The sequence below is a fragment of the Gymnoscopelus microlampas genome (genome assembly GCF_963454915.1).
Source record: "Gymnoscopelus microlampas genome assembly, chromosome: 7".
Classification (NCBI taxonomy): Eukaryota; Metazoa; Chordata; class Actinopteri; order Myctophiformes; family Myctophidae; genus Gymnoscopelus; species Gymnoscopelus microlampas.
In genome coordinates this window covers 28,833,065-28,854,909 of record NC_139944.1, presented here as the reverse complement: position 1 = coordinate 28,854,909, position 21,845 = coordinate 28,833,065, and the positions used below count along the sequence as shown (strand labels likewise).

The window sequence follows — 21,845 nt, the reverse complement described above, 5'->3', positions numbered from 1 at the left end:
ACATCGTGCAAATCGGTTCAAATTACCTCTATAGTCATGTGATCATCAAACTCTGTTTGATGAGTGTATGCTGGTATTCAGGCGGTTCTACTCAATTTGATGAGTGGGTGCTGGTATTCAGGTGGTTCTACTCTATGGGTGGGCGCTGGTATTCAGACGGTACGTACTACTCTATTGTGTACCGTACATGTGCACGCTTTGCGCACACGTGTGCATTGCCAGTGCTTGTCTGTCTCTCACTCACTATCATACACACATGTGGTACATATGTGTGCATACACACACACACACACACACACACACACACACACACACACTCACCTTTCCTCTATCTTGCGCTCTTGAACGTGTGCTGTCCTGAGGCAATACATGATTACAAATTACAAACCGATGACAGAAATTGTTTAGGGATTGCTTGTGATTATGAAAGGGGGGCCTGCATTATAGAGGATACTGATTACAAAAAAGTTTAAATTACTTAAACTAATTGTCTTTTTACTTTGTATTGGATTATGGTATAGGTAATCTTAACTTGCACGCTCATTTTTTTTTCTGATTTGAATATTTCTAGCAACGACTGCTAGCAGAGAGAACTAGAACAAAATGTAATTTCAAAGTATATTGCTCAAGGGGACTGCTCTTCATTCAGACCTTTATGTAATACTTGGGGACATAAAGATTATACCCTTATTTACAATTGTGCGTAACTATCAGTGCAGTGAATAACACAGGAACAAATCAAAGAGATACAGTTAAAACAAGATGTATTTTGATTTTTTTTATTTAAAAACAATTACACTGAAATCTCCTGTGAGTTAAAATCCTATTCTTGAAATGCCCCAAGGTTAACAATGTACCAGCATGGTAATTTATTCCTGGTATGAAAGACACAGATGCTCAAGGCAGTCTTTAAATGGTCAGAATGAGTGGACCTGAGGAAGTACAAGCCTGGCGTAACAGGCCAGTCATGGCAGCAGGGTTACCCTCTATGTAAACAACAGTGCAGTAGCACTGTGATAAGCCTTTCTTATAAGCCTAATTATCAGGTTGTTGAGAAGGGCGTTGTTTTGTTTAGAACCCTGTTGCAATTTTATTATTTTCTTTACACCATTTCTTCTTTCCAGACTCATTAATGTCTACAAACAGAAAACATACACAGGCACAACTGCACAAACAAACCCACCTGGTATATCAACAAAACAAAAGTATTGAGACAAAAAGCATGTTCAAATTGCCCTCCCAAACACGTCCTGCTGTCCACATTCAAATAAGTGTTGTTGGAACGCAACAGTTGCTGTTTTTTATTTTATTTGTTTGCCATTTTGCCTGGATAATTTATAAATCAGCAGTGAAATGGCAAAGATGAATCCTAAACGATAAAAGGGAAACATCATGCTTTTATGATATTTTGGATTCGATCTGGGAATAGATTCCACACACAAACAAAACAAAAACAAAATTATTTTATAGTACTGTGTGCGCCCACAGACATTTTAACATTCTCCCTCCCATTTCCACAACATGTTTCTCATTTAAAGATTGTTTTGAGATGAAATGACTTCCATCTGCCAACACAAACAAGGTCAACCTGCAATACTTTCCTACTTGACTTCAATTAGATTCATACAGGCAGGTTGTTCATATTTTAGCATTATCAGTATATCAGCCAGTCTGAATAATTCTCACAGACCCCATTGTGAAGGGCTCCACATCTCTGGGTACAGCAGGGAAGCACACTATGGAGGTACTGCATCAAAGGCAGTAATAGAGAAGACATTATTCCCTACTGTTCCTTAACGCAGTGAAATAATCTACATATTTTATCAAGTAATTCCGAATGCGTGGCAACTCTTGATTTGAGGGACCTGTCTGGTCTTTTTATGAAAACAGATTATCCAGCGCGTATAGCACACCTGCTACAGTGTGAGGCAAACCCCATCTATCAAGTGTGTTATTGCAATCAGGTGCTGGCGCACTGGCAATAAAAATGGTCCTTTGATTGAATAAGAGAGAGGCAAGTCTATGGAGGCAAATGCACTCTTATAAACTCACTGCCTGGAGTCTCACGGCGACGGAAGACAAATCTTTGTATTAGAATGATGGAATTGGAGTTTATTTTAGTCTTATGGAAAATCTGGCATGATTATAGTGATTCATCATCAGAGGGACTGTTTGGATTGTGCTAGTTTAGCCTGAAAGCTAGCTTGGTTGGTATACAGCCTGTTCATTGTTATATATAAAGATGGCATAATGTACACAACATAATCAATATTATTTTAAATAAATAAATCCATGGAGATTGGACTTTAGCCAATTGTCATATCGTTATCATGAAGTGGTGTTTTCCCTCACTGTAAGTGGTAACTCTGTTATACAGAGACAGTATGTGATCTGCTCTGTAATTGTTGTCAGCGAAACCTCCTTTGAGATTCACAAACAACATGAAATTAGTAGCTACTCAGTAGAGGTGAGGTCTAAAATCAAGCGACTTGGACTCAAATTAACTTGAGTTTAATAGTCCCGCTAGTGACTCCTTGACCAGACCAGACCAAAGTGGTTAAATCGACATTACATTCCTTAGAGCCACAAAAGCTTTAAAGTGAAATAAAAATAATTTACCATAATCACAACGGTCAATCACACAATGGTTTGGGTTCCAGGGAGTATGGATGCACTCAGCAAGTGTCAAGGTGATAAATAAATAGAAGCCTACTGATCCGTGAGTGCTGGTATACTATTTGCCATGGCAACACATCCATCTTCCATTAATTTTGTGTGCAAGTGGAAATTTTGGCCTAAGGGCGGCAACAGATAGATAATGTTATGTCGACAGATTCCAGATCATTGTTGACCTGGCATCCTATAGTGTGTATACAGTAGTTTCAATGTACAGATTTTAGATTTTTGGGGATATTCTACTGTTAGACTGATGATAGGTTCTTGGTTTACCTACTGTATGATCCTAGATTACTCTTTCTATGCATTTGATGTATTATCTTGTGTTGTCCTTGCTTACTGTAAGTCGCTCTGGGTTAACACAATGAGTTACAAAAACATAATATTACGTTTTTGCAAATACACCCGTGGAGTGCCATAAAAGTAATATTACGGGTTTTCAACAAGAAAAAAAGTTTAATTGTTTTTCACAATATGGTGCTCTAACGCAACTTAGGAATGATCCTAGGACCCTATAAAAGGGAATGGATGGATGTGACGTCCCTTTGGGCTTGTTTTTCTGTACAGTTGCTTGTAAATATTGGTAGTTACAGGTTGTAAATCATTTAGCATGTTGATGTTCATGTATGTTGCCTAGACGACGAAGACGGCGCGGCATTACGCCCGATTATGGAGCGTCGCCAGCGTGACGTCGTCTTACGATCGTATGACATCATATTCCACACATAAAAGCAGCTGTGAGACACAGAGAAGTGTGGGTCGAGCAATATAGTCGAGCAGCAGCTAGATAAAAAGTCAGATAATTGGTTAAGCTAAGAATTAGATATTTAAAAGTTAGATAGCTCTTGTAGAATCTCATAGAATCTCACAGATTCTCACAGACGACCAGGTCCAGCGGAGACAAAGACAAAGGCAAATATAGCTGCAAGCAGCGATAATACGGGGCCAGTGAATAGAGAGAGAGAGAGACATGGAAACGGAATAGATTGAAGAGAGAGAGAGTGACATGGAAACAATAGATTGATGAGAGAGAGAGATGGAAACATAATGGTTTGATTGGACATCTCAACCTACTGCCATTAACAGGATTCGAACTCTCAACCTTCAGACTAATAGGCTGCAACACTACCTATAGTGCTATAGCTTTGTCCAGGCTGATATTGTCTGTTGAAGATCATAAACTCTTGCCTTCTTTCATGAACCAAGCCCCTGTTTCACTAACACTAAGATCACTCGTTCACAAACCATTTACCAATGAAGAAATTGTACATCTCCTCAGAACCAAAACTAGTGAAAGTAGCCGATCTGCAAGCTCACAAACCATGAAAAGTTGTGAGATTGTAGATCAGCTATTTTCAGAATTAAGTATGTCATACGTTGAAAAAACGTACTCTCAAATAAGCATTTCAGGTTATCTTTACCATTTGCACATGTATTCATTGATACAGTCATGTTGTTTGCAATTCAACTTAAATTAAGTCTGCATCAAGTGAGGATTGAACTGGCGACCTTGAGATTGTGAGGCATTCATTTAAGGGAGACGCCATTGGCCCAACAGACAAGTAACTGTGAAAAAGGAGATCACACAGATGATACAGTTTCACGCAAATAGCTGAAAAATCCTGGGTTTAAGTGTTTTTCAAACTGCTCAAAATTGCGGACAATCTAAGGGCGGAGCTTACTGGTCAAAGCGATAGATGTGTTCCTCATGAGTCAAGGCACAAGTGTAAGCAAGTTTCACGACTTTCGGCCAAACGAGGCATGACTTTTGCCTGTTTAAAGTTTGCATTTTCAAAAAATTGCTATAGCGCCCCCCTTTGGCCAATTGGAGTGAGATTGGTTTCAGTGATATTTGGAATGACCCTGTACATTTCTGCAAAGTTTCAAAGAAATGTGAGTCTGCATGTATGTTTTAGGCACAGATGAATAATTTTCATAAAACTGTAATAGTTAAAATCTATCTCCTCCCGGGATTTTTGAGCAATCTGCACGAAACGTTTAACACTTGAACTTTGGACCACTGCCTACACAAATTTCCAACGGATTTTCCATAAGTGAAAAAATGCAGAAGTTAGGAGCCAATGACTGTTTTTCATATAATTCAAAATGGTGGGCGATCTAAAAGTCAGAGGTCAAAAGTCAGACCACGAAAGTTGTCGGGCATGAAGAGACCCATATGTGTATCGAAGTTTCATGGTTGTAGGTCAAACAGGGCATGAGTTGTACCTGTTCAAAGTTGGCACTTTCAATTGAGTGCTATAGCGCCACCCTTTGACGAATGAGTGTGAGAATTATTTCTTGGTAGTTTTTCATGAGCATCTACCATATGGCCGAGTTTCGTAAAAAGCGTATGCACGGTTAAGCCAGAACTGGCAAAAACAAGTATTTTTCAAACTGCTCAAAATTGCGGAAAATCTAAGGGCGGAGCTTAATGGTCAAATCAATACGTGTGTTCCTCATGAGTCAAGGCACATGTGTAAGCAAGTTTCACGACTTTCGGCCAAACAAGGCATGACTTATGCCTGTTTAAAGTCTGCCTTTTCAAAAAATTGCTATAGCGCCCCCTTTTGGCCAATTGGAGTAAGATTGGTTTCAGTGATATTTGGAATGACCCTGTACATTTCTGCAAAGTTTCAAAGAAATGTGAGTCTGCATGTATGTTTTAGGCACAGATGAATAATTTTCATAAAACTGTAATAGTTAAAATCTATCTCCTCCTGGGATTTTTGAGCAATCTGCACGAAACGTTTAACACTTGAACTTTGGACCACTGCCTACAAAAATTTCCAACGGATTTTCCATAAGTGAAAAAATGCAGAAGTTAGGAGCCAATGACTGTTTTTCATATAATTCAAAATGGTGGGAGATCTAAAGGTCAGAGGTCAAAAGTCAGAGGGTGAAAGTTGTTCAGCATGAGGAGACGCATATGTGTATCCAAGTTTCATGGCTGTAGGTCAAACAGGGCATGAGTTGTACCTGTTCAAAGTTGCCATTTTCAATTGAGTGCTATAGCGCCACCTTTGGACGAAAGATTGTGAGAATTATTTCTTGATCGTTTTTCATGACCATCTACCATATGGCCGAGTTTCGTAAAAAGCGACTGCACGGTTCAGCCAGAACTGCGAAAAGTGGCAGAAGAAGTGACAGAATACTGCCAATAACAAAACAGGTCCAGAGCTGAGCTCTGGCCCCGTAATAAAAAGGGGAATCGTGAACGACACACCGTTCCCTTCCGGGCGTGACTTAACGATAGGCCGAGTTCACCGGACATCTCATAACCAGGACATAGAGGAATAGGTTAGCCTTACAACCTAACCTAAGAACCTAAGAAGAGGTTAGCCTTACAACCTAACCTATTCTGAACTCCCACCTTCACTTGTGGCAATCACAAAGAATCAGCACCTAGGGATTACCTTTAATAAATAACAAATAATATCCAAGTAGTAGAAACCTCTACAATAATGTATGTTCTATTTTCGGCAGAATTATTTGGGAAGAGGGAAAAGGGGAACTTAACTCATTGATGTTGGACTTACCTGAAACATGAATCATGATAACATAATAAGTAATAGGCGAGATTTCTTGTACTTGCAACAATTATGATTTGTTGTCACCTCTGCTTCTTAGGGAGAGAGAGCAAAACAGGAAGGTTTTAGTTGAACTGGTTTGGGGTTATAGCATTGGGGAGCCTGTATTGTGCATGACAGTGGCACTACTGTACCTGTACCTGTACCTGCACTCTCCTCTCCTAAATGTATATGGAACCTATGGATGATAGTTTTACTGTAGGTCATATTCATGTAATTCCTGACCAATCACAAATTTTCACTTTGATACAGCATCCGACCCACAAACTGCCTCCATCGCCTCTGCCGAATTGGCTCCTTGGAGGAAAACTCTACCAGTGATGTGAATGATGGAATTCTCTGGTGTAGATATAGTTAGGGCAATCACACTGTGGGTGAACTAGTGCCCAGAGCAAGCTAGAGGCCTACAGGCAGCTTAATGGATGCCTGCTGTTTAAAAGTGGATGTCAACAAATTGGAAGATATTCATAAAACTCCCTGTCAGCAACTTTACACACTAGTGTATGTATATACACTATGTATGTTCTTCTGTCGAACATCTATTATTAAATACAAATATATACAGTATATACAAAATGGACGCAATCATTTAGCATTTTACCACATGAACCCTAGTCCCTATTCTGGGTATGACATAATACGAGAACATCCTGAAAGAAATATGACATCTACAGGCTCACAACACAACGTCAGATTTACTTGTAGATATTCTCGCTGAAGATTTGGTGTAGAGGGAAAAAAAAGGAGGGGACGTACAGTACCATTCTACAGTACACCTCTGGGAGACCCGGTCAACTGGTACAGTATGAATTGATGTTCACATTCACTCGCATTCATACACAATTTATTTTCCTCATTTCACATTTTTCTCCAGTTGTGAAGACACATTTTGTCATGGCGGCTCAGCACTGCTCAATGGATATACAACTAGGGAAATCGCATACATTTTTTATAGCCTTTTCTTTTCAGTATAATTTCTTTGCGTCTCAGTGTATCTGTAAATAAACAAGCGCATGAGTTATGAATCCAGCCTGAAGCCATCATATTTGCTGCTACAGTACGGAGCAGCTTAACAATAGACGTGAACCCCTTTAGCAGCTGACTAATTTCCCCATAGAGTTCAATAGGAAAGTGAAGGAAAACAATGATAACTGAACCCATCAAAACAAGACACCATAGATTTTCATGTGGATTGTTGAAGAGAATCACGGTGCTTTCTGCAGGCTGTGCGGTTGCCAAAGCAAGGCATTGTGGGAACCCTCCCCCCTTTTCCTTCTTTCCTCGGTTAGCTAATTAGAGACCCTGCTTGGAGCTACTAACACTTCTGTACCCCTTCTCTTTAATGGGGAACACAGCTGTTTATGACAAACTATATTTGTCTGTCTTTCTCACTACATTTTACATAAGTTATATAAATTGCTATGGCAGCCATTTTAAGTCATTTGTCTCTGCAGTCACAGACTAATTAATGGACATCTGTTTTGATTATTTGTGGGGGAAACGGTGCAGTGCACATTTCACAGTGTCACGCAGGTATCCTCTGTGCACATTAAGCAAATATGCCAACTTCTTATGACACCTCTATGTATCACTGCAGATGACAGGAGGCGAGAGCCCAGCTTTCCATAAAGGATGTTCTGTGTGACGATGCATAATTTCGGAGCATTGAACAGTGACCAATTATTGACAGAAAATAAAGCCCAAGGTGTCCATCCAGAGCCTGATTGAAGGGCGGCATATAGAACACTGACATTGAACCATGACCTGAGCATCTGCATACTGCATGTGTGTGTGTAATACGACACGCTGATGAAACAGAACAGATATACAGTACTCTAGGTGGGACTATGGTTGTACAGAGTAGCCATTTGTGAATGCCCCCGCACCCCAGATCCAGACAAACAACGCATGTCCCATGCGGACTTTTATTTATTTCGTTTTTTTATGTTTTGTTTTCTTTAACAGCGTCAGACTTTCTGACATCCTCCACATGCACACATTGCAGTCCCATCTCGTATCCCATATTTTGCTTTCCCAGCACACACACACACACACACACACACACACACACACACACACACACACACACACACACACACACACACACACACACACACACACACACACATACAATGACGTACACGGTCTGCCAGTAGCTGCCTCACTCACTCAGCAACCATTTAGGGAGCCTCTGCGATGATGATGAATTGCCCCCCCCCCCCCCACACACACACACTTCAAAGTTTTCCTCAAGGTAGGCAGATTTAATAATGCAGAAATTATGCAAATGACCTCATTAAATACAAAATGCATGGCTACAAAGCAGATGCCTCAAAACACGTTATCTTGTTTGTAGCATTTATAAACACTTATTCTGCTAGCCTGTACTGTTTATCACACTGTAGTAATGAAGAATGAATAAAAGCCTCACAATTAGGTTATTATGTCCTTGATCTCTCTCACTCACTCACTCTCGCTCGCTCTCTCACTCACACACACACACACACACACACACACACACACACGCACACGCACACGCACACACACACCTCCTAGAGTTAGCCACTTTTTCAAAATCAGGACATCAGGGTTAATGTGGTTGAAAATGCTGCAGCTTTCTCCCGTGATAGACGTTACAATCAATGCCACATTGTCAACATACTGTAGGTGACACTCCATGTTCACAACAGGCTTGTTACCACGCACTGTCGATAAATTCATGAATATACAATTGGAGCCGGCAAAACTTTAGTTACGAAACACTTTATAGCATACTGTATATAATGTAACAGCATACAGCTTTGTCCTCCAATGGTTGTTTGTGTTCCTAACAGAAGGTATAACACAGTGCTCAAGGATCATGAAACTGATTCAATTTAAGTTCAGCTCAGAAAAATAACAATAACCGTTCTAAGGTTGTTTTTTCAAATGTTCTGTTTTAATGCTGTCTGCATTAGACATCAGTATCCATTCAATTCAGGCATCTGTGTTATGCCATTAGGTTGCCCAAGGTTGTTTTAAGAGGGATGTTCAAACTTTTGAAAAAGGTAGTGCACGCACATTCGTGGCCCAGGTGCTAAACAAACAAAGTATCATGAAAAAAAAAGAATAGAGTCTGCACACTGGTAAAGTTGCAAAAAGCTCCACTTGGTAATGTATTGCTCGTCAACGCTTCGGCCTGTTCAGACCTTCATCAGGACATATACTGTATGTCCTGATGAATCAATGCGGTAATTGTGGACATTATGTCCTGATGAAGGTCTGAACAGGCCGAAACGTTGACGAGCAATAAATGACCAACTGGAGCTTTTTGCAACTTTACCAGTGTGCAGACTCTATTCTTTTTTTCATGTACAAACTTTTGACCTTGTGCTCTGTGCCATATGGATGGCCAAAACTTGCACAATTACCGCATTGATAGTGTTATGTCTCAATTAAACCTTCACAAAGTGCATATTATTTTAAGGCTTTGTCACACAGTGCAGCTTTAAGAATGTTTAGCACCATCAGTGGGTCTCTGACTATGTTTATGTAGGACGGTCGATCCACCATTTGTGCCCCAAACAACATTATCTTAGGGAGACAAGAGGCTCATTCATGTGTCTCTAATGGGGATCCTTTAATAAACATAAGCATAAACATCTTAGCTGGATATCCGTGGCATTTTTTGTGAATTTACTGGCTTACCCAGTGGCCTTTCCTCTAGAGCCGCCATTTGACCAAAATGTCTCCCAAACAAGATATCTCAAAAGCTACTTGCTGGATTGCTATGGCATTTGCTGTGCACCTTCATGCTCCTTCGATGATGGCTGATTTAGGTGACTCAATGGCTTCATTAGTCCAAAAGTTCCACTTTCACACAAGTTATCTCAACCTCTAATCAACACATTGCCCTGAAACGTGCTGAGTGCAATCATGTTCTCTATGTTTAGTGACCCCATTTCCCTTCCACTAGTTTCAGTACATGATGAACTCACTGCCATTTATGCATGTACCATTGCAGAAAGGCAAATGGCATAAATATGGTTGAACACTTGAATCTAAATTGTAAACTTTGTATGCTATACTGTCGAAGGCAGAGAAAGGTATTCAAGAGAGCTCTAAAGAATTCAATGGCATGAATCATGACTGCTATTCATTTGGTGGTGTGTGAATCCAGGATTTCTGTAGACACTCACTGGCTGTTCAGAAGCAATGCCGCACAATCACATCACACATTCTTTTGTTTGTTATAAATTCATGACAGCCATCACGCCTACTCAGTTTTAGGGTTTAAGTGGTTAAGCTTATATTGCTCTGAGAATTGAGTTCCCACTTAAAAAAATCAACAATCAACTTTTACCTATTGTTCAAGACTGATGTCATTTAAAAACAAAACCTGTTGCGCGGGTTGAGTTTGTATACACGCGCGTGTACGCCATTCATTTTCACAGTCCTGGTTTTACTTTTGGTTGACAGGCTCTTAAAGTAAAAAATAAAAAAAGTCGTTTGCCAGAGAAGAGGTAAAACCTTTCAGTGTTTTCTTTTCGGTTTTGATGCTCTTCCTGTTATTGTCTGTGCATAACATAGTTGTTCAGGGACATTACCTTGTTCACTCAAGCAGAGAAGGAACTCACATTACTAACCGTGCAGATGGCCAAGTTTGTGACAGCACTTTGTGAAAGTGTGTGTGTGTGTGTGTGTGTGTGTGTGTGTGTGTGTGTGTGTGTGTGTGTGTGTGTGTGTGTGTGTGTGTGTGTGTGTGTGTGTGTGTGTGTGTGTGTGTGTGTGTGTGTGTGTGTGTGTGTGTGTGTGTGTGTCTGTATGCGCTCGTGCACGTGTGTGTGTGTCAGTCTAGGTGTTTTATTTGGGGGGCGTGCACAGGAGAGGGGGGGGGTATTAAAAAAGCCAATTAAACATTTAAAAGCATAAAAATAAGGAGTCTCTTTGGCAGCCAGGTGGCTTGCTTGGTGGAATGTCACCGTGGCCCTCCTGTGATTTGCGGCAGTGCAAGTTCCGCTCAGGGTTCTATGCGGTATTGCGACTTAATGAAGGTTCTCTCTAAGGGAAAACTGCCTTTGTCACATCAGTCTGTCAGAGGAGTCCCGGGTGCAGTGTACCTGTCCCACTGGATGAGGCAGCAACGCAACAATGCTGCCAAATAAAAACCTGTTGTTTTCTCTTGCTGCTTTGTTTACAGCATGTCCACGTCCACATCCTCCCCAGGAAGGCAGGTGACTTTGAGCGTAATGACAGCGTCTACGATGAGGTAATGTGACCGTTTTTTATTTTATTTTATTTTATTTGTTTCTTATGTTTACGCTCCCATTTGTTGTAATGAATTCACCCTGCACTGACTCACACGCACACACTCTTGATATACATGCAGCCAGTTTGTTTGTTGGAGCCCAGTTCTGAGAATGCAGTTTGTCAAAAGTATACAAATCAGCGTGATACTCCTGGACTTTGTTATTAAAGGAAGGTATCTATAAGAAGAGGGAATAATACATATGTTTTTAATACAATAATTTACCATTTTGGTAACACTTTACTTAAATGTTATTCAGAACATTGTTAAATGAAATCTCTTTTATGGCACTTTTCCCTGTGTGTGTGTGTGTGTGTGTGTGTGTGTGTGTGTGTGTGTGTGTGTGTGTGTGTGTGTGTGTGTGTGTGTGTGTGTGTGTGTGTGTGTGTGTGTGTGTGTGTGTGTGTGTGTGTGTGTGTGTGTGTGTCCTCATTCATTTTTATAGAATAATTAGGTGGCGATTGTTGCATCCATTTAACTTTCGAGTGCTACTCTGGTACAGCTGGTATATTCATTCCAGAAAAGAAATATCCCATTGTGCTTGTTACAAGAGGAATGTTGAAAACACAATCTGCAAGTAATGAACTTCTAATAACTTTAATTAAACATACAAGAAGATGAGGTTGAACAAATATCAGTGGACTCTACAGCCCCAAGGAGCTGGAATCACCTAACCAATGAGCCACAATATTTCAATAAGAAAATAATGAACACGGCTTTCAGGCTGTTTTAAATTTCCCTGTGACATTCTGAATTTGTAACAAGAGAGTCTGCGGCAAATGAATATCAATGACCAGTGAGTTTGATATGAATATTCTAATAACTATGTGTAATAAAAACGAACTAGACTCTATTTCCCCCATCAAGCCAGAGGGGCGAAATGGGACGTGGCTTCTATGGAAGAGCCCCGCCAGCAAAATATAAATAGGTTTGTTTTTAATTTGCATGTGATCATAAGGGCTATTGTGAGAGCAGCGGCGAGCTCTACCATTTATATTTTCTGTGTCACGCCCCGCAAATGAGAACATTTTTCTCTGAGGTGTTTTGCTTTGCGGTGAATAATCACATTGCACTTACCTCACCGGCGTAAATTGTTTTATAACCCAGACTTCGCACGTTTACTCATTCATAAAGACTATTTAAGAGGCAATAGAACAGGTGAAGCACTGTTTTTTTTATCTACGTGTGAAATTGGAGAGGAAACGTAGCCCACAGCGTCTGCACTTTTCCATTATGAGTCAATATTGAGTTCAAAGGGAAGCCATCAGGGTCTTAGATCCTTCACAAAGGCACTTACAAATGATTCCATATTATCTTAAGCTAGCACAAACTGTAAAGCACATGTCAGTGTCAGCTGTGTTTACACAGGGTTGAGTTTGTTTGGCAGGATGGGGGCAAATCCACACCTCTGCTTTTGATACCCCCCACCCTCGGTTATTAATTTTTATGGCCAATACAATATTTACCTCTGAGATGTAGTGGAGTAGAAGTAAAAGTACAGAAAATTGGAAATACTCCAGTAAAGTAAAATACATACCTCAAAACTGCACTTAAGTACAGGACTCGAGTAAATGTACTTAGTTACTATCCACCACTAGTGCTCAGCTAACTAAACATACTCAAATGAAAAAATCGACCAGGGTGGAAAGAAGCGCCATTCCAAAATGAAAGCCACAATGGAAACAAGCCCTCAGGACTTTTTGTGTTATCCTTTTAGCCTCATTGTATAAGCGTACCACTCTACTTTTTGCAAACTGTTTAATAAAGTGGTCAATCAATCAATCAATGCAAACCCTGAATTTAAAAAATAACATCGGCCAGCGAAAACACTTAAAAAGTAGCCCCATTCCATGGGAGAGCCATGGGCATGGAAACCCCTTGCTGCTTTTCTGTTAAAGGTAACCAGGTGCCGTCACTTGACAAAGGTCCCCTTGAACTGGTTGATATACAATTATCACTTGATTTAACAGCCACAAGTTTTCTAAAAGGTTGTGACTGAGCATATTGCAGTGTGATTCGCAAATATGATAGCTTGTGTTTGAACTAAAGTGCAACTTCTCCCATAAGGAAGTGTATACATCTGTTGTAGAAACAGTATTATAGGCAAATGTATCATTTACAAAAGGTGAGGAACTGATGTCATGACATTTACTGTTACTATTGTTCATTACTATTGTTCATTACTTTTGTGAATGCAGTGCCTGTTTATCGAAAATAATCAACAAAAATGCTTTATAGACACGTTAAACGTCAATAATAGTTTTTAATTGAATTAAGTCATCTCTATTATTATAACTGTGTTTGACCATTGTTCTTTTTATCGATTTATGGAATAGTCAGGATAATGTCTCCTCCCCTGGATTTTTCAAATCTGGCCCCATTAAAAACATAGTTGAATAGCTCTCGGCTGGTGTGTCTACTGTAATCATCCAGATAATATACAAGCACAGAGGTCAAAGTGGCATTCGCTTAGCCATATGGGAAACCTGCACAGAATCTAGTGACTAGTGAGCTCTTGACCATATTCAAGAGACTTTGCAAAACACTTCTAGTCCAGTGACGTCAAAGCAACTGGAGTTCAGTGATCTCTCTGGGGATATTATTCATCACCAGAGAAACAGCTAGCAGTCTATTTGATTCCACATATCTGTGCGCTAACTGTAAAAACAGGGTGGGACAATTATTGATTGTCATTTACAGTAGCTAACGGTACTCCCTAAATAACAGGTTGTAACAGGCTCAGCTGTGCTGCTCCCCAACAGTGCCGCTTGAATTGTTGGACAGATGACAGCCGAGGTTTCAGGTCAAAAGTACTGTTTATTTCCATGCGACCACAAACTGCTTGCCATGCCTCTGGTGTTAATGTGGCAGATGGCCACAAGGAAACAAATAACAAAGCGGCAGACAGCAGACCTGCTATGACAGAGGCGGTCATCTCCTACCCTGAATGTGCGTGATGACTGATTAATCCTGTGATCAATGTACAACAGTTGTGTAGTCACACCTACTGTAGCTCTGAGTCCCTCTGATTAGGTGTGACTGCTTAAATAGACCACCCCCATCCCACATACAGTAGGTGTTTCACCTAGGGGCAGTGCCTTAAAGGTCATATTGTCATTTGTCAAGCTGTGATAAGCTACCAAAACCAGAATCTAAAAAGTTGTTTAATAACCTAATATCGCCTTGTTGTAACTTCAAACTGAGATGATTTTCTTTTTAGCGGTGCCAACCGCTCTACACTTGACTTTGTCCGTATGTCCGTCCGTCCGTATCAGCACGGGATGATGAGCACAGGATTTTACACAGCTATAACTCCAGTTTGCAGCATGCCACCAAGTCCAAATATGGTATGTGGACTTAGACCACCAATAGGGACGAGCATGAATTGCTGAAGTTATCACAGCGGGGTCCAGGGACCCCCCGCGTATGTTCTGTCCGTCCGCCCGTTTAGGGCACGGATTTAAAACAGCTATAACTCCAGGTTGAAGCCTGCCACCAAGTCCTAATTTGGTATGTGGACTTACACCACCAATAGGGACGAGCATGAATTTCTGAAGTTATCACAGCGGGGTCCAGGGACCCCCCGCGTATGTTATGTCCGTCCGCCCGTTTAGGGCACGGGATTTAAAACAGCTATAACTCCAGTTTGCAGCATGCCACCAAGTCCAAATTTGGTATGTGGACTTAGACCACCAATAGGGACCAGCATGAATTGCTGAAGCCCCGCCCCCTCTGTCTTCCCATTGGCTGGCCTTTAAACAGCCATAACTCACGTTCGCAGCATGCTACGGAGTACACATTTTGTGCATGGACTAAAACCACCAATAGGGACAAACTGTAATTACTTAAGCCCCGCCCCCTCTGTCTGCCCATTGGCTGGGCTTTAAACAGCCATTATTCCAGTTTGCAGCATGCTACCAAGTACAAATTTGGTAAGTGGACTCAGACCACCAATAGGGACGAACTGAAATGAGTTACGCCCCGCCCCAAAGGCACCGCTTCCTTCACACAGGGTGTGATTTTCTTTAATATAATACATTTTCGAAGATAACACTTAGTTTTGGCTGCTTCCTTCTCCTTAGGCTACTGCTGCAAGAGTAACAACATTGTAATCTGTACATTTCCACAGAGAGCTCTCATCCTGCAGTTGCAACTGGCAGCTTTCATATAAATGTGGGCGGCATAAATTCTATTGGACTTATATAGTAGTATTACACATATACATATATAGATATATAGTATATGAATATAAATGTATATACATCCGACCAATATGCCCATATATGGAGATCGTATGGGGCGTAACTGCATTGGGAACTCCTTAAATGGTTATGGCTGAGTCCTAGTGACATGAGCGTGACGATGTGGTTCGCAAGCCGGTCCTCCTTTAAGCCAAGTTTAATTTATAGAAGTTCGGGCGGCTGCTATTGGTTGCATCGTTGGCTCTGGACAACTGTATCCATGTATATACCCATATATGGACGTATTGGTCGCATTGGCGGTTCTGGACAACCACATATCCGAACGACTCGGCAGCGAGCAACGCACTCACTCGAGTCCATGCCGATGCGCTCGCCGAGTTTGAAGTCGGTTGGCACCATACATGAGCATGACCATATATGGGCATAGAGGTCGGATCTGTGGCTCTGGACAACCGGATCTCCATATATATCGCGTTAGTTTATGGTTATGTCTTAGTCATATTGAGCCTATTGTCGTAAGGGGTTTGTTTATGGTTATGTCTGAGTCATAGTGTTATGCCTATATATGGGCGTATCGGGTTTGTTTATGGTTATGTCTGAGTCAGAGTGACGTGCCCATGGTCCAGCCTACTGTATATGTGGGCGTATCGTAATTCTAATAAAGTTTATATTACACATTTATTTATTTCCTTTTTTGCGTAGCCTTGGTACTTCCTGCTGTTGTAATGTCTGCATATAAAGCAGAAAATACCAGGCAGCTGCTCAGCTCATGACCTCAACAGGGGCCAGACGTTATCGCTTAAGATGTTTCATTGCAGCTTCAGATGATGCAGACAACACACGGCAGTAGCAATGCCACAGTCAGCTTAGTGTTTATTGCAGTAAAGAGAAGGGATGAGGCTTGGGAGTGAGGTTTCGCTTGTCATTTTTATTCAGATGAATTGGAGCGTTGCAGTAGACTCACGCAGCGTGGTCATAAAGAGCCTGTCCCCCCGGCTGACAGCGGCTCTCTGACAGAGTCAGCAGCTAAATCCAGTCATATCCGTCCCTTCCTTCATCTCTATCTCTCTTTCTTCTTGGTGTCTCTATCGCAAGCATCGCTGTCGTCCTCTGATGTGCCAGATGGCAAATTCAATTTTCTTTGCAGTGTCACCTTGCCAAACAAGAACTGTCATGGTGCATCATAATTGTTTTTTTCCCCCTATTGTTTACATGTCCCCCCCCCCACACACACACACACACACACACACACACACACACACCATTGTTATTCTGGTACTTTGAAAGTGTGAACATTGCTCTGCTAATAATAAAAACACTGTTAATTGTTCTGTTTGTGTCTTTGGATCGTCTCGAAGAACGCAGTCTTATACTGTATGAAACCATTCTGTTCAGGCTATGTTTGCTTTTCCCCTTTGTGCTTCTTGAACTCCACTGATTTACAGTGACATAGCTTATCCAGTTCACTCTGAATCAATGTCACAATTTGCATTACACTTAACACAAGCCTGATAATAATCCTGTAATAGTCCCATACCATTATGAGCTTACTGCTCTGGGCATAGTTGGCAAATATTTGAGGTTTATGTTTGATGTCCCCTTTATCTTGTATTCTGTCTATTTATGGTCAGTTGACAGGGTTAGGCAGTGGTGAGGTTACACTACAAATAATACAGAGAAATTATGTTAGTATATATTCTATTCTATTCTATTCTATTCTATTCTATTCTATTCTATTCTATTATATATAATGTAATATAATATGGTGCTGTCACCACTTTGTCTGCATGGTCATTTCAGGAACACTCCTACAGAGAGTGTTCCTATGCAGATACATTGATTAAGTAAAACTAAAATCGTAAGTATTTAATTTGTTGATTCAATAGCCAATATGTAGATGATCACACATAATAATATAATATACAGTACAGTAGGGTCTTATCAGAGTCTTTTGAGGTACATCCACAAGGGACAATACTATATGATCCAGAATTAGACATCTGGGCTATTACCCGGTGGCAATTATTGTGGGATCGCTAAAGCGATCACACTAATGTTATTGCCACTATTTATTATTTATTTATTCCACCCGTTTTTTGGGCACCCTAACTAGTCCTTCATACTTTTAGCTACAAACTCCGTTCCAACTCTACAACGTTCAGCCTACTTAAGACATGTTGGCTACCATTTGAATTTTTTGAAAAAATTTGAACTTTTATATTTTTTTTGATGATAATTAAAATAATTTTAAAGTGACGATCCAAAAGGTTTCCCTTTAGAGCAATATGTTGAGTCTATCGCCTCCTCTGGTGTAACTGGGGATAACTTCTAGAGCTATAGCTTTTAGAGAGGAGGGGCTCCCATGTCCTTTTTCATGGTAATAGACGGCCATCGGGTAATTGGGATTATTTGTGCGAATTGCTGTTTTATGTTCTTTAAATTTACGCTTTGTTCTCCCCACATAAAAGCACCCTCCAAGGACATTCGAGGCGATAAACAATGAAAGCGGTGTTACAATTTGCAAAATGATTAATTTTCTATATGTGATTACGTAAACACATCAATGAATCTATTTGTTTTAGGGATGTTGGTACAATGAGTACAGTGACCACAGGGAAAGTTGCCGATTGGTTTCTGAAGCCAAGAAGTTTTAGGTGGCAAATGACTGCCCATTAGTCTATTCTGTAGGGTAGGTGCCCTCCTAGAGACTAATGTAGGTAATGCAGAAGAAATCTGTTTCATAGCAGGGTCGTTACTGTAGCAAACTCCAGTTGTGCTTAATAATGCCACGGATCTGAGCTGACTGTTTACTAAATGTGGATATAAAATAAGCATGCTTTTGTGTGGACGTTTCTGTTTACTACACAAGAGACTCTTCTTGTCCATAGCTTTTACCTTGAGTGACGTTTCCAACTCTCTGTGTTTGTAGCCTCGCTCAGTGAACCGATTCTTCATTTCTACAGCCTTTGAGGTAAAGTCACTTCCTTGGTCACAGATGCGCCTGAGACGCTGAAATTGACCTAAGGGGATATTTGTGATGAGGTGAGGGGGCTGAAAACTGTTGGCATGCAATGTGGGTGAAAACGACTCATCAATGGCCTATGTTCTGAAAGGAATATAAAGGCCTAAGTAATTAAGTAACACAGTGTATGGAGTGCTACAGCGATGACTCCAAACTGGAAGTTACCTCTGCCATGGGGTCTCACCACCTGACTTTTTACATTGTGTTTTGATAAAATAATCACCACAAATCAACATACTTTTGATGAAAACGTGAGAGAAAAAAAGCGCTTAACTGCTTGAGATATTAACAGGTGTAATTTCTATTGTAGAACAAAACATGAATCTCTCTCAAGCTTACAGTATGTTTACCACTGAAATCCCTACGGTAACAAAGGCTTTAAACTGTATAGCACTCAATTGTTTACCCTCCTCTTTCTTATAGAATGAATGAGCTGGGGGATCAGCAGTTCAAATCGGCCCCTTTTATACCTGGCAATAACAAGCGTTTCGTATCCATTTAGTGTCCATCGTATTCAGACAGATATTTACCGTCCATACAGTACATTGAAATCAGATCTCTCTCTCTCTCCCATGCAAAATGCAGATTGCTGTGCTTGTCAGATGGGAAGGATATGGCTTTATGATATGCTTCTTCTTATTATTTTTTTTTATGGGGGATGAAGTTGTCACAGGAAATGGCTAAGGAGAATGTTTTTTCACACAGTAATTATCTGTGACAGTGTGGTCATTGCCACAGCTGTATTTGGATGCACAGACAGGGAGTTGGCAGTGTTACAGGAGAATAGTAGTTAGAGGATTCAGTGATGATGACTGGCTATCAAACATGTGCATGTGATGTCATGTTTGATTTACATTTGTATTTGCATTTTTTATTCATGTTATTTTCTATCCGAGTTGGGCATTGCAAAAGCAACTTAATTCTAGGTTTTATTAGAACTAATAAACAATCAACTAATAAACACATCATTACAGATATAGATTATTTGAGGATTTGATATTTTTTTCATCTATACACTGTTGTGAACCGTTAATTTATTTATTTAGTTCATGACAAGCCATCTGTCACCAGCAATTGAAGAAAGTGGAACAACAGATGTAAAACCTGATTAGCATACTGTATGTCATTCTTATGATGTTGTAAAGTTCAATTAATATTTGTGAATGTGAACAACCTCTGTCCCAAACCTAGCAGGGCAGAGAATAATGTGATGTCATTAAGAGAATATGGAAGCTAGAGTTCCACAGCAAATGAAAAGAAGATTGACCTTGTAGATGTGTGTGTGGGATGTTTGTATTGAGCTGTTACACCTAAATGGGCTTTATTTCATTTTAGCACTAACATTTATGGACCAGAAAATGTGCACATATGCCATTATAAATTGCCCTGACCACTGCCCATTGATTGTCAATTATGAGCCTTGCCTTTCTTACAGTATTTATAGCTCAGGATTTATGCACACAAATTGTACACGAGCAGTTTACATTTACCGGATTACAAGGACACGTTCAGAATGAAGTTTCTTCGTGAAAAAAAGGTGTTTCTTCAAAATTTGGGCATTTCACTTTTTTGATGATTGGTTTGTTATCGCTTGCCAAGTTCCCATGCTCTGGAGTGGTGGTTAGAGTGTTAAAGTAATATAGTATTTGGGAGCAGTAATACTGGCATGCAGATTTTTAGCGGTGCCAGCCGCTCTACATTTGACCGTGTCTGTGTGTCTGTCCGTCCGTCCGTCCGTATGTATGTACAGTATGTTTGAGCACGGGGCTTTAAACAGCTATAACTCCAGTTTGCAGCATGGCACCAAGTCCAAATTTGGTATGTGGACTTAGTATCGGGGCGGGGGACGGTTTGCTGGATCCGGTGCCCGGCTCGAGTCTGGTAGACGCGAAAAAAACGCCTTCCGATAATACGATAATACTTTATTGTCAGTTTGCACTGAAATTTGTCTTGCGACCCAGAAACAGCCATGTATGCAACATATAACAGTACACACATTTGACATGACACAAGAAAACAACAAAATACAAATACATACATAAAGACATGCAAAGACAAGAGCAATGTCCACCACTCAGCCTACCCCTGGCTTATAACTCCTGATTGAGCCTCAATGTCGTCTGATGGACAAAGGACCTCTTCAGTTTGACCTTATTGTATGTAGGAACACTGTATCTCCTTCCTGAAGGCAGCAACCTATATTCTCCATACAAAGCATGGCTAGTGTTTGAAGTGATATTCCTTGCCAACCTTATCATACTGTTATCATACGTAGAGTTTTCAGACTGTTACCACATAGTTGACATTTGTATGTCATTTATTCTACTTGTTTTGCAATAATACAGTTTGTTGCACCCAAAGTTAATGACCACAACTTTAGAGCACAGAAATCCATCAGCTGGTCTTGTCCAGAGTGACATAAAAAATGAGCCTATAAATAGAGCCTCTGCTTTTTATATCCGCCTTCTGCCTATTAATTTGTATAGCCAGTGGAGATATATTTGATCCCTGCTACTGGTCAGACTGAATTAAATGCATGCATTTCCTTTTGCCTAACAGGTAGACAAAAAATGTAGACTCTGATACTGTCTGACACCTGGCACAGAACATGTCTGTTTTAAGGGCTCAAACTTATAATCGTTTTCAAGTTTTGTGATGGTGTGCTGAATATCTGGGCCACCAGATCAGCCTGATGAGGATCAGTTGCCACTATCAATGCTGTTTTGCTACTGCCTAAAACAGCTTACATCCCAAATGAATTTGAACACTGCTGAGTAATACAGATGTGTTTTGCCCATTATTACTAAGTACATTGTACCTTCTGTGGTGCTCATCAACATTCACAAAACAGCTTCAAACCAGATGGCCATTCTGGGAAACCATGACAAGCATAATACTCATTGCTGATCAATGTTCAGGAATGAGCAAACATTGAAAACATTGTTTGTTTTGTGTGTATGCTTTCCCCTGCGAGTGCGTGCGTGCGTGCGTGTCTGTGTCTGTGTCTGTGCATTGTGTATAAGAGAGAGTGCAGTGAGAGACTACTCATTTTTTTATTCTTCACAACGCCT

The 21,845-nt window shown here is 40.5% G+C and overlaps 1 protein-coding gene across 1 annotated transcript in view; it reads left to right on the top strand.

Moving 5' to 3' along the window:
* The window catches only part of fhit (fragile histidine triad diadenosine triphosphatase), a 323,710-nt gene that overhangs the window by 255,597 nt on the left and 46,268 nt on the right, over window positions 1-21,845 (top strand). Inside the window, exon 6 of the mRNA XM_084063263.1 lies at window positions 11,443-11,511. Within this exon, the coding sequence (XP_083919389.1) occupies window positions 11,443-11,511 (69 nt within the window). The remainder of the gene's footprint in view (window positions 1-11,442; window positions 11,512-21,845) is intronic.